The following is a 13677-nucleotide window of genomic DNA, read 5'->3' on the forward strand; positions in this document are numbered from 1 at the left end:
TCTATAAAACAGCTCTTCCAAAAACTATATAATTCCTCATGGTGGCATGCTGACAAGAAACTCTGATGCCAGTTTTCACTTTTAATTACTATACAGATGGCATTGACGAATATTTAGTCAGTTAATTTTTATGACATCTTTTGGAAGACCTCCAAAGTGAGGTTTTCCTGCCTACTATTAGTTAAGTTTAAAGCCTGTCATAGATAGGTTAAACATTACTTTATGATTTAAGCACTCTATTGATGATAATGATTACTGATACCTTAGCTCTACAAAATGCTATTGTCTCAAAGATACCGAGCACTGTCATTATACATTATTTCATGCATCCTCTTAACAAATGGAATGTCCTGCTTTAAATAATGTGAACTTTGAAAACAGCTAGGTGTTATCGGTAAGTCTGCATGTAAAGTCTCAATTCAGTTTCCAAGGTAATTAACTTAAATATATAACATTAGTGAAAATATTTTAAAAGCAATCACTGAAGTATGAGTACAGTAGGTCTTCAAATAACATTACTTCATTCAAGGTCGTTTTGTTATAAGGTTGAGAAAAAAAAAAAAATCAATTCCCAGCCAAGGCCACTGTCTGTGTGGAGTCTACAAATTCCCCTCTTGTCTGAGTAGGTTTTCTCTGGGTCCCCCGGTTTTCTCCCACATCCCAAATCTGTACAGGTTAGGTCAACCAGTTTGTATACACAGTCCCACTCTGAGTGGGTGTGGGTGTGATGCGGGTGCGGGTGTGGTGTGTGAGTGTGCTCTGCAATGGGATGGTGTCCCATCCACGGTGGGTTCTTTGCTTGCACCCTGTGCTCTAGCCATCAGAGACCCTGAGCTGGAATAACTGGATATATAATTACATTACTTGTTTTTATGAAATCTTTCTGAAATGTATACATAGCTCCTATTTATTATTATGTGTAACATTAGAAGTGTGTTGGTCTTTATTTAGGAGTTGCGTGATGTTTTTGTGAGCAGAAATATGCCATAGGAACTTAACTCTTGTTTATATCAATTAGCCTATGTATGGTAACATTGGTTTCCTTATACATTGTTTCCATTCAAGTCAAAGTTTCCAAGAACCTGTTGAGGATGCTAAGTGGGTGTTTATTGCACATTATTTAGACAAAGAGATATAAGAAATAAAATCTCCCCTTTTCAAAGGGAAACAAAAAATCATTTTCTAAAAGAAATAATGAATGTTTCTGGTGGAAAATTTTAATGCAATTTTGACCCCAAGAACCCAGATTAAAAACTTGAATTTTAGTTCTGAAAACTTATGTTTTTCTCCTTATAGCTGAGGTAGGTTAAGAAGCACTTAATACATATCACCTCATTTAATCCTTATAATCCCACAGGGTAGAAATCACCCCATGTTCATTTTACTGATTTAAAAATGAGGTTTCGAGACTTTGAGAAACTTGTGCTCTGATTAAATTTGATCTCACATCCCTGACTTGAAACTAATCTTAATATCAATAAACGAGTCAAGATTTCAAGGATTGAAAAAAACTGACAGAATCTGGACTTCATAAAGATTCTAGTTTACATCAACAGTACTGAGAGATCACAAAGCAGTTTCTAGTACATCTACTAAAAGAGAATTCATTCATCTCCTAGGAGAGAATTTCTAGATCATATATAATATTAAATGAAAGAGAGTTAACCATGAGAAATGAAAATATAGCAGTCCTCTCCCATTGGTTAATTCTTGAGGAAGATTGGATGGAAAGGAATCAGGGAGGAAGAAAAGGCAGGAAGAAAGAAAGAAGGAAGGATGGGAAAAGCAAAGACAAAAAGTCCTTGAACACTAAATACCTTGATTCCACTCAACTTTCAACTGGATACTTAGAAAGAAAAAGGGCTCAACATCTTCATACCTTAAACTGTAGAGACAGATTTACTGCTCCTGGCCTTAGACTCCACATTAAATATTTAACATCTTCTACAATATCAATCAATCAATAGCACGTAGCCAGGAATTTAAACATACCTTAAAAATGAGCTCTGGGTTTGAAGCAGCCACCTCTTCAATGTCGACGCCCCCCTGAGGGCTGCCCACCAGCACGGGGCCATTGCAGGACCGGTCCATCAGAATTGCCAGGTAGGTTTCTCTGGAAATGTCCAAGGCTTCAGCAACCATCACCTACCACATTAGTGGGAAAGTCAAATTAATTCAGCATTAAGCTGATTTCTACTTGGAAATCTATACAAACTTGCTACAGCAATCAAACGGCTTCATTTTCAGGCTCTTAAAGCCCAGTGAGTGAGTTTGCAGAGCTTTGAGAGTTCTGCTCTCATGGTGCACACAATGCCCATTTTCACCTCCTTAATTGATTCTGTTAACTTGTTCAAGTGACACGCATTTGGTTTGCCTCAAGGAACCTTCCCACTTTAATCTTCTTTTTTTCCTTCCTCAAGAAACTGTGTCGCTTAAGAAATACTCTAGAGAAGTGGCTGTTATTTTAATTTGAGATATTAACAGTTCATATATATATATATATTACTACACTGACTTCTCTCAGATTTCTCTGGTGGAAAACCAAGCATGGTGACCACAGACGGATTCTTTTACAGTATGTCTGATGCTTCATATGTTTGTATATTTCTGTCGCTTTGATCACTATATTTTATTTTGTTTTATACTTTCTTTTAATTTACAAACAGAATATTTACTTGTTAAAAAATAATGGAAACGATACCAAAAATATATAAATGAGAAAGTGAAAGCAGCCCCCTGCCGCATAGCTCTACCTCAAACAAACCCCTCGGGCCCCAGAAGTCAGCGCAAATATGAGCCTAGCAGGATCCTTTGTGATAACGAGAAAAAGGCACCCCTTCCTCTGGGAGTATGTAGTCACTTGCCAGGACCATGACTGGGCAAGGGACAAGTGGGATGGAAGAATGTCATTCAATTCCACGAGTGAGTGGGGACTCACTGCCTCAGCCAGGTGTCCTTTTGCTCTGTAGGACTTGAACTGCATGTAACAGCCCCACTGGGAAAACCACTGCTAACATTCTAGTCCTTTTCTATGTATCTGCAAGCGTTGCAGTAATGGAATCATCAGGAAGCATATTATACACACTAGGATGCCTTTCTTTTTTTAAATCTCTTTTTTTTTTTTTTTTTTTAAGACAGAGTCTCATTCCATCACCCAGGCTGTAGTGCAGTGGCACGATCTCAGCTCACTACAACCTCTGCCTCCCATGTTCAAGTGATTCTCATGCCTCAGCCTCCCAAGTAGCTCGGCTTACAGGTGCCTGCCACCATGCTTGGCTAATTTTTGTATTTTTAGTCGAGATGGGGATTCACCATGTTGGCCAGGCTGGTCTTGAACTGTTGACCTCAAGTGATCTACCTGCCTCGGCCTCCCAAACTGCTGGGATTATAGACATAAGCCACCACGCCTAGCCTCTTTTTTAAAATCTTAATACTACAACTTAAATATCTTGCTAAGGTCTTCTCTCTTCATTGTGATTACATGGTACTTATATGATAATATTTATTTAACCATGTTCCTGTTTTTATTTATTTTTATTATTATTATTATTTTGAGACAGTCTTGCTATGTTGCTCTCAGGCTGGAGTGCAATGGCACAATCATGGCTCACTGCAGCCTTGTCCTCCCAGACTCAAACGATCCTCTCACCTCAGCCTCCTGAGTAGCCAAAACTACAGGCACATGCCTCCATACCCACCTAATTTTTGCTTTATTTTTTGTAGAGATGGGGTCTCACTATGTTGCCCAGGCTGGTCTCAAACTCCTGGATTCAAGCAATGCACTCTCCTCGGCCTCCCAAAGTGTTGGGATTACAGGCACGAGTCATGGTTCCTGGCCTGCTGATAGACATTTACATGAACTTCAATTTTCCTAAGATGCTACTTTAGTGAGTATTTTTGTACATATATCTTTGTTCATTACTTTTAGTATCCCTGTAGATAAGTACCCTAAAAGTGAAATGTCTAGGTTTTAAACTGTGAATATTTAAAATTTTGATAAGTACTGTCCAAGTGCTTGAGAGAGGTTGTTCCAACTTACACACCTAAAGAGAACAGTGAAAGATGTCTTGGATGTTTAAAGAATATAAAAACAATCCCATAAATAATCAGTAATAGATGTGAAAACAATGAAAGCAGTTACACTGCTTTTTTTTTTTTTTTTTTTTTTTTTGGAGACAGAGTCTCGCTCTGTCGCCCAGACTGGAGTACAGTGGCGCGATCTCAGCTCACTGCAAGCTCTGCTTCCCGGGTCCACGCCATTCTCCTGCCTCAGCCTCCCGAGCGCTGGGACTACAGGCGCCCGCCACCAAGTCCAGCTAATTTTCTGTATTTTTAGTAGAGACGGGGTTTCACCGTGGTCTCAATCTCCTGACCTCGTGATCCGTCCACCTGGGCCTTCAAAGTGCTCGGATTACAGGCGTTAGCCACCGCGTCCGGCCACATTGCTTTTCTTACAAGTAGTTTGGTGATGGGTTCCACAAAAAAAGTTACAGATTAAGGATTAAGTAGCATTAGATTTTAACTACTCAGATACCACAAAAATACTTAAGTTTTAGGTCACATGAAATGGGATAAATATATGATGATCTAAAAAGCTATAATGGAATGAATACAGAACTCCTCTTTTTCAAACTTTTTTTGAATTTACCATTAGTTAAAAATAAAACATACAGGTCTTCCTATTGATTTATCAGAAATGGAAGTTCATAAGTGTATAAAAACTATTTCTCAGCACACAGTGTTAGAATTAGCACAGAACCACTCTGCTTTAAAGTTGATTTTTCTCACCAACAATGAAGGTCAAACCATCAGTCAGTACTTAATTCTCTCAGCCTTCAGGCTGCCTGAAACCGTCAATTCTTATTTCTGATTGAGGAGTAGGACAATATTTGAAGCAAAAATACTTAGCCCTATTCTTTCCTTATAAAATACAATAACAACTTGTCGTTTATAGAAATAACATAAAGTTTGCCTTTCTAAGCATCAACATTAATACAAACATTTTAAGAAATTAAGATAGTCGTTTCTTCTAAAACTTTCTCTAGAAGAGAAAGCTGTTTTAAGAAATTTGGCACAAAATACAAAATGAGGAATATGTTTGGTATATGCTTTCAGGTCCACTAGCATAACACTGTTCATTTCTAATACAGAGTTAGTTTAGTAAATAATACTTAATGACTTTCAGTAGTTATTCTTAGAGGCAACACAAAATTATAATTTTTTAGGGTAAGTGTCATTCAAGAGTCCTATTCTTAATCTTCAAAAATGTTGACAGATGTGCTCTGTATTCCACCAGATTTCTATTTGTGAAGCCCAGCTGCTGTCTGAAACAGCTCTTGCTTCATAGGAATAATGTATGACTCTTTAAGACAATGTCACCAGGAAAATGATAATTATCAAGAGATAATTCAAGATATTTTACACAACAAAGACCAGTTTGTTGACACCGTCATGCCTTCCAAATGACCGAGGATGACAGAGTATTTTAGGAATTGTTATAGAGAAATCTAAATGGAATCCACAAACATTCATCCCTGAGCAACTCCATTAGATACATTTCAAAAGAGCTTCACCTGTGAGTTACACAAAGAATATGTTGACACGTCCTCTTTGTGGAGTCCACCAGTATAGAAAGCTTTTTAACTTTCTTTGACCTATCTACCACTGAATCTGTTTTCTTAAAAATATCATGCTACTTGAATTGTGGTCAGGAGATGAGTGCTAGCACACAAACTATTTGTAACACACCCATGAACAAAGAAGATTAAAAGTACATTCTTGAATTTTAAATTCATTACAGAGCAGTAACCACTATTGGTACTGAATCCTGGACCACATGATGAGTAGCGCTGTCTCACGGGCCCTAGTACTAGCCCCAGGAACACATAACGCATTGGCACACACTTAGGAAACAAATATCTGATGTGTATAAATGTGTGTATGTGTTTAAATAGCTTCTCAAATAAATTTAGAATCAAAAGCTTCTATAATCTGGGGACTTCTACTTTTGAGAAAATGGAGTAGCCATATTTTTCCCTATTCTTCCTGCTAAGTACAAATAAAAACCTTGGATATATATATACATAAAACTTAAGGTGACTCTGAAAGTTATAGAGAAGAAGGGAGACTAGCTAGGGAGCTTGAGGTCCAAGGAAGCGCGTGGTAGCGAGTCTCCTGTGTTTTCTTTGGCCTCATAAATCTTAGGCAGGGTGCTGGGTGCTAGAGAAACCAGCAACCCAAAAACATTAACAGGCACAGACAAAGAAATCTCCAGGCTCACATGGTTTCACTAGGGAAGTTCACCAAGCATTTAACAAGAAATCAACACCAACTAACAATGAGTATGTTGGACACTGAAATTAAGAATCCAGTGTCACTTGTAATTGCTGTAAAAGAGAAAAATGTATGTGTAAATCTAACAAAACATATACCAAACGTGTATGCTGAAAACAATACAACGCTGATGAAATAAATCAAAGGAGACCTAAAAAAAAAGGAGAGACGCATCATATACATGGGTTGCAAGACTTAATATAACAAAAAATCAATTCCCTCCAAATTCATATACAGGTTTAATAAGATTCCTATCAAAATTTCAGCAGGATTTTTTCATAAAGACAAAATTGTTTTAGATTGTTCATAAAAAGGCATAGGAACTCGAATGGGTAAAACTGTTTTAGAAAAGAATAATAAAGCAAGAAGAGTTATTCTACTCAATTTCAGAACTTACATAAATACAGTAATTAAGACTCTGTGGTGCTGGTGGAGGGACAGACACAAAGATCAATGGAACAAAATAGAGAACCCCAAAACAGACCCAAAGAAATATGCCTAGCTGAATTTTGACAAAGATGTAAAAGCAATTCAATGGAGAAAAGATAAGCCTTTTCAAAAAATGGTGCAGGAACAATTGAATATCATATCCCCCTTGCCCCTTAAAAAATAACCTTGACCTAAGTCTCATAATTTATTCACAAGTTAACTCAAAATGGATCACAAACCTAAATATAAAACAGAAAACTATAAAACATCTAGAAAAAATATGAGAAAATTTTTATTACATAAGGCAAGGTAAACAGGACTTAGACCTGATACTAAAAATGTATAATCCATAAAGGAAATATTGATGTATTGGACTTCATCAAAATTAAATACTTTTGCCCTGCAAATGACCCTGTTGAAAAAATGAATACATATTGTTTTGCAGTTCTGGAGGTTGGGAAGTCCAAGTACTGCCATTTGGTGACATGGCCTTTCTTGCTTCATCCTCACATGGCAGAAAGTGGAAATGCAAAACAGGTCTAAGCTAGTTTCCTTCAGCCCTTTCATAAGGCACTACCAGGGATGTCCAATATTTTGGCTTCCCTGGGCCACACCAGAATAATAAGAATTGTCTTGGGCTGCACATAAAATACACTAACGATAATTGAGCTAAGAAACTAAAATTGAAAAAAATCTCATAATATTTAAGAAAGGTGACAGATTTGTCTTGGACCACTTTCAAAGCCATCCTGGGATGCATGTGGCCTGTGGGCCGTTGGTTGGACAAGCTTGCACTAATCCATTCATGAGGGCAGAGCCTTCATGATTAATCACTTCCCAAAAGGCTCTACCTCTTAATGCCACCACAATGGGGATTAAATTTCAACACCCATTTTGGAGGGAACATTCAGACCATAGCATCCACGAACAGACAATTCACCAATGACAATCTACAGATGGCGAATAAGCACATGAAAAGATGTTCAACATCTCTAGCCATTAGGGAAATGCAAATTAAAATCACAATGAAATATTACTACATACGCATAAGAATAGCTAAAATAATACCACCACCACCAAATACGGGCTAGAATGTGGAGAACCCTGATCACTTACACATTGCTGATGGCAATGCAAAATGGAACAGCCATGCTGGAAAACATTCGTTAGTTTCTTAAGAAAACTAATCATACAACTTCCATATAGTCCAACAATTATCCCCCAAAATGAACATTTATATTTATATCAAAAACGTGTTCATGAATGTCCAGAGTGGCTTTATTTGTAATAACCAAAAACGAACCAACCCAGATGTCTTTCAACAGATGATGGTTAGACAAACTGTGGTAGGTACATCCATATCATAGATTGCTACATAGCAAGAAAAAGGACTATAATGGGATTATTACACACTGGATGTCTGTATCAAAACATCTCATGTACCTTGTAAATATATACACCTACTATGTACCCACAAAAATTAACACAAGAAAATGGAACTAAATACTGATAAATACAACAACTTAAGAGTTTTCCACAAAACTCTCCCTGAAAAGTAAAAACAGCATGTTACCACTGCACTGTCCTGCAGCATGGTGCACTGGTAGAGACCACTGATCTGTGATGCTATGTTAATGGAGCAGACAGCTGCCATCCCAAAAGGCGGGACCCTAATTTGCTGCTAGGACAGGACCTTCTAACCATGGATGCTTTTCAGGGCTGACACATGTGATCTGTGTAGTTGTATAGGGATTTAATGTTTAGCAATAGCTGTCTTGAAATTTTAACACGGGTCCCCTGCCTTTTTATTTTGCACTGGATTCTGCAACCCAGATAGCTAGTTCTAGTGTCTGGATACACAAAAGGAATGGTGAAAGGCAGACTGGCAGGAGGGAGAGTTAGGTTCTGGTCTCAGCTCTACCACTCACAATTTCATGATTGAGGCAGGCTACTTTCCTGTGGGCTTTATTTTCTATGTGTGGATGAGGGGTGTGTGTCCACATACTATACATACTTGGGTGCTTCAGCTGATCTTCCTAATGAAATATACTCCCAGCAATAAAAATGGCTCAAAATTGTAGTCATCCCAAAATAAGGAATGGGGCATTTAGAAAAACCACCACAATAGGTAATTCTGACAGACACACCTGGAGTGGAGGGCCACTGTGTGGGAGCAGCGAATGTCCCTCATTGAGTATAAGGCTGTCATAGCAAGCACTTCTCAACTAAATAGAATACATCTGTGTTCTCAGAGGGACAGCCATTGCTTGGTCACTCACCGTCACCCACTTTTGCTAAATGCTAATGATGATAAATAATATTACTATCATAGAGCCCTTTTTATTTTTCTTCAAAGACATACCACTTACTAAACAGATTAGATGAGCTTTAAAAAATAAAATGGCACATTGCCAAAGAGCAGTATTTCATTAGATTTTGTCAAAAACTAAAAGATGGGTTTCTTTTCTATTTTTTAACACATACATAGAAAATGACCCAAAGCATCCATATTACCTTGTTAACTTTCACACCTTCTTTTGGAGTTTGTTTTGTCGCTAGATTGTACCCAATCATCTGTTTAGCCAGCTGTCCCACAACATTTGGGCTAAGGGAAAGAGAAAACAAAGAGAAAATGAATGTTTGTTGAAAATCATTTTAAAGCAGAGTCCTTACACAGAGTCTCATGTCTACACTGCAAAGGGTTCACCTTCACCCTCACAAAATCCATGGGTCTTTCTGCTTATGTGCTACGTGTTTAGCACTGTACTAGAGGTTCACTGAGAGCAAAATAAAAATGAGTTCATGAATGAATAAATGAAACAAAAGATGCTTTGTGACCTCTTCACCCAAAAAAGTTACAGTCATAGTAAAGAGATAATGCTAAAATGCATACCAGAATCAGATAAGAGTTGACTGAAGATCCCGCAGCGGAAAACTGGGAAGATATTGAACAATGAGAGGGATAGGAAGAGGGTAAAGATCAAAGTAAATAGTAAAAAGGTGTGTGACAGGAACAGGGAGGAGAGGAAAGTGTTCAGTGCTACGAGACACAGTAGATGAAGGTGAAAAGACAGGCCAAATAAAGGAAGGCTTGGACTATCAGAGGGGAGGTACCCCAGGTGCCACTGGTAATGGGGAGTCACTGCAGGTTCTTGAATAGGAGTGACATTATGGAAGTAGCATTTCAGTTGGAAGTGGTATCATTTCCAACATTTATGATGAATCATTGATTGTCTAGGAGAGAAGGACTGTCAAGTTTTCACCAATTAGTAAGAAAAATCATTTTGTGGGAGCAGAAGGGAAACTAGGCCACTGCCAGAGCCCTCTACCTATGATTTCAGTTTGTTCTAGTTGCTTTGGCCCGCTCCTACCCCACCACAAGCAACCTCAGTGTGCCTTTCAATCTTGAGCAAGATCTTCCATAACTGCTTGGCCGAAAGACAAGGAATAACAACCTCCAGACTTACTCTTTTGTTAAATGAACACCTCCTTTCAAACCACTATTGAAGACACCTTTTCCTCTTCCTCCAGCTAAGATCTGGGCTTTTAAAACAATTTCTTTTGCATCTGAAAAAGAAAAATCCAGAGTTGGTAGCTGATTTTAAATTCTTTTTTTTGTTTTTTAAGCAACAAGGAAAGCAATAATGGCACATAACTTCCAAGTAACTGGTAAAAGCTCTCTCAAACTAACTTTGAAAACAAATGCAATGAAGAACTTCAAAAAAAAAAAAAAATCAATGTGCCTAATACGAAGCTTGTTTACTGAGGATATTCAAATGCTTCCTACCAGTTTAATCATCGAATACTTGACCTTCCCAAGGGAAAGCAAGGCATGTGTTCCCTTGCTCTTTTGAGTGTGTCAGAAAAAGCTAAATAAACCCTGGAAGGAGGTATTAATTTTCCTGTGCAATGGCACTCCCGTATGGCAGAAGCACCAGTCTGCCAGTAAGAGGAGCTAACCATCAGAGATGTCAAAGGGAAGACTGGATTATGTGGGGGAAGGTTTAAAGACAAGACACAAAGGTCATAGTTAATAACTACATTATTGGAAACCAATAGTTTTCTGAGCAGTTGTTCTATATATTGATAGGGTTAGGCAAGGGAGGAGGAAATGGATTAAAACTAAAAGCAAGCAGTATTTTAAAATTATTGGCAAGGTAACAAAATATCCTGGGGCAAAGTGGTTGTGGAATCTTTGTTTCTCTTCACACTCCAGGAATGAAAGAACTCTCTAATCTTGACTTTTTAGATGAGAGTTATTAACACAAGTACGTTCCCTTGCAGGGAAGTTGGGTGCGTGAAGTAGCCCAGTGACAAATGGGGCCTTTAGCAAACAGGGTAGCTCCCCTCCCCAACCACCAAAAAGAAAAAAAAAAGCCTCCAAATCAAATATGTTTAATAAACCAAACAGCACACATCTGCAGACCACAGCTGATACTGATATCCTCTGTTTGAGTCATCTTTATTTAAAATCAGAGAACCCAATCGATCCTCTATAAGGCCGTAAGAGTATTCTGGTTCAGTATAACAGATTTAGAATCTGCAAACCCAGGTTTCAATCTGGCCTTCATCCCTCACCCAGCTGTGTGACATGAGGCGAGTTACTTAATGTCTCTGAAACTCGGTTTATTCAACTGTGAAATGATGATGAGGGTTGTTTTAGAAATTAAATGAACATACATGAATGCTTTATCCCAGAGCCTGAAAACTCATGATTAATTAAAAACTATTGCCTCGACCAGTTAGTTCATTCATTACCTTTGTATATTGTAAAGAATGAAAGGGATCATTACAGAGATGGCTAAACCAAAAAACTAACATTTTGTTGGTATCTGCCACTGCTCAATGAAGCAAGCGCTCCATTAAGTTTGGTTATTTCAGCTACTACTGTCACTGTCATCATCACTGTTACTCACAGGCAAGCAAGTAAAGGTTCAAATGGAAAGAGCCGTGAAAGGTTTTATCATGAAGGCAATGGGGAGCTACAGAAGTATTTTACAGAAGGCATTCGGCCAGCTGATGTCACACCATTGAGGCTCCTTCACTGTCTTTATTGGTTAGTCTTCTTGTCTCCTATATTTGCTTACACTCAGAAAGCTGAAGCCCACCTTGTTCTCAGAAGCAAACACAGTTTTTTCTTAGAATGCAGTCCTGTGTACCCTCCGGCAATAATTTCTGCCCTGGATACGGACCATCACAACATCGGTCAAGCCCTGTCTTAAAATAAACTGGTTTCCATCAAGCTGAGTAGAAGACAAATTAATTGTCAGAAACTTACAAGGAAAGCAACCAAGTAAAATGAATGCACTGCATATTTAGCATACTGTAAGAACAGTAGTAAGAGCAAGGATATTGGAGTTAAACAGACCTGGTTACAATCTCCAACTGCACCTGTCACTTTCTTTGCAGAGAAGAAACAACTGAGATTCAGAAAGGTAAAAGTAGCATGCCCTTCTGTAAAGCAGTCATATTAAAGGAGTCTACAGTGTAAGGATGATGTGAAGAATAAATGAAATATAGTAAAGTGCCTGCCACAGTTTTTTAAGTCAAAATATGACAGCTATCATCATTATAATAATTTTCAGCAATTAAGAAAAAATGGCACACAGGAAGACATTTCCTATTTTTCTTTGGAAGACATCAACTGGAAAAAATACTTTTTGCTGTCTACTCAAATTTTTAATTGTGATCACTTCAAATTCTTTAAAATAACTGGCATTCCATTGCCATTATCATTTTTCATATCCTTGTCATCCCAAAGAGATGCTTTCCTCTCTGAGCTTTCCAGCAGCAAAACCTGAAAGCCAGAGAGAATACCTAATTGGGCATTGTTAATTGGCACTACATAGGCTTGATTAGATCAGCTTTAGTCATGAACCATCAAGACACAGAAACAGTTGTATCCTCAATGAAATGCTGTCAATTGAACGTGTCGCTATTTGACCTCCAGTCAAAAGCATTCCATGCAACACAGTTGGTAGACCAAGCAACCAGTTCAGAGACTCTGAAACCATAGATCAGGACAAATAGAAAAAGACAACAACCTATGCACATCTGCAACATACACCCCAGGCCAAAAATGAGTTCACTAAAATCATCTCTTCTGATTACATCTCAAGTGCTAAATCAATATAGTAAGTCAGCAAGTCAGCAGCCCAAAGTAAAGCAAGTTTTTCTCATCTTGAGAAAAACTCTCATGAAGTAATTTAATTCAATGCTTATTTACTCAAGGTGCTGAAAATTAAGTAAAATGACTAAATCCCATTCAACAGTAACTCGTCTCTTCATTCAGTATTTACCAAATTGATTCACAGGTACTAAATGTCACTGTGTCTATTTATTTAAAGATCTGATCTCTCCCAAAGCTCAAATTTCTTTTTTTTTTTTTAACACTGCCTCTCGCCCCAATCCTGAACAATATTAGAAAAGAAAAGAAAAAAAAAATCCAATACATGAAATGCAATTTTTGTCTGAATAAGATGATTTAACCATCCTTTAGAAAAACAAGCTAACAGGACAGAGGAAAAAACCCCAATAGGTATTGGGGTTTTTTTTGTTTTTTTCTTTTTTTTTTTTTTAGACAGAGTCTCACTTTGTCACCCAGACTGGAGTGCAGTGGTGTGATCTTGGCTCACTGCAACATCTACCTCCCGGGTTCAAGCGATTCTGCTGCCTCAGCCTCCCGAGTAGCTGGGATTACAGGCACGTGCCACCATGCCCAGCTAATTTTTTATATTTTTAGCAGAGATGAGGCTTCCCATGTTGCTTCAGCTGGTCTCAAACTCCTGAGCTCAGGCAATCTGCCCATCTCAGTCTCCCAAAGTGCGAGGATTACAGGCATAAAATAGATTTTATATAGAAGTGGACTGCAACCTAGACATTGATAATTATATTATTGGACTCTGAGTTGGTATA

At 38.0% G+C, this 13677-nt stretch overlaps 1 protein-coding gene across 3 annotated transcripts in view; it reads right to left on the bottom strand.

Annotated features, from left to right (window-relative positions):
• The window catches only part of LOC105483755 (succinate-CoA ligase GDP-forming subunit beta), a 277662-nt gene that overhangs the window by 129223 nt on the left and 134762 nt on the right, over positions 1-13677 (bottom strand). For all 3 annotated transcript variants that reach the window (XM_011744738.3, XM_011744729.3, XM_011744733.3), the window contains exons 3-5: positions 10230-10329; positions 9277-9367; positions 1993-2145 (exon numbers count right to left, since the gene is read on the bottom strand). In XM_011744738.3, coding sequence (XP_011743040.1) covers positions 1993-2145; positions 9277-9367; positions 10230-10329 — 344 coding nt within the window. The remainder of the gene's footprint in view (positions 1-1992; positions 2146-9276; positions 9368-10229; positions 10330-13677) is intronic.

Source organism: Macaca nemestrina, chromosome 2, assembly GCF_043159975.1.
Source record: "Macaca nemestrina isolate mMacNem1 chromosome 2, mMacNem.hap1, whole genome shotgun sequence".
In the NCBI taxonomy this organism is placed as follows: domain Eukaryota; kingdom Metazoa; phylum Chordata; class Mammalia; order Primates; family Cercopithecidae; genus Macaca; species Macaca nemestrina.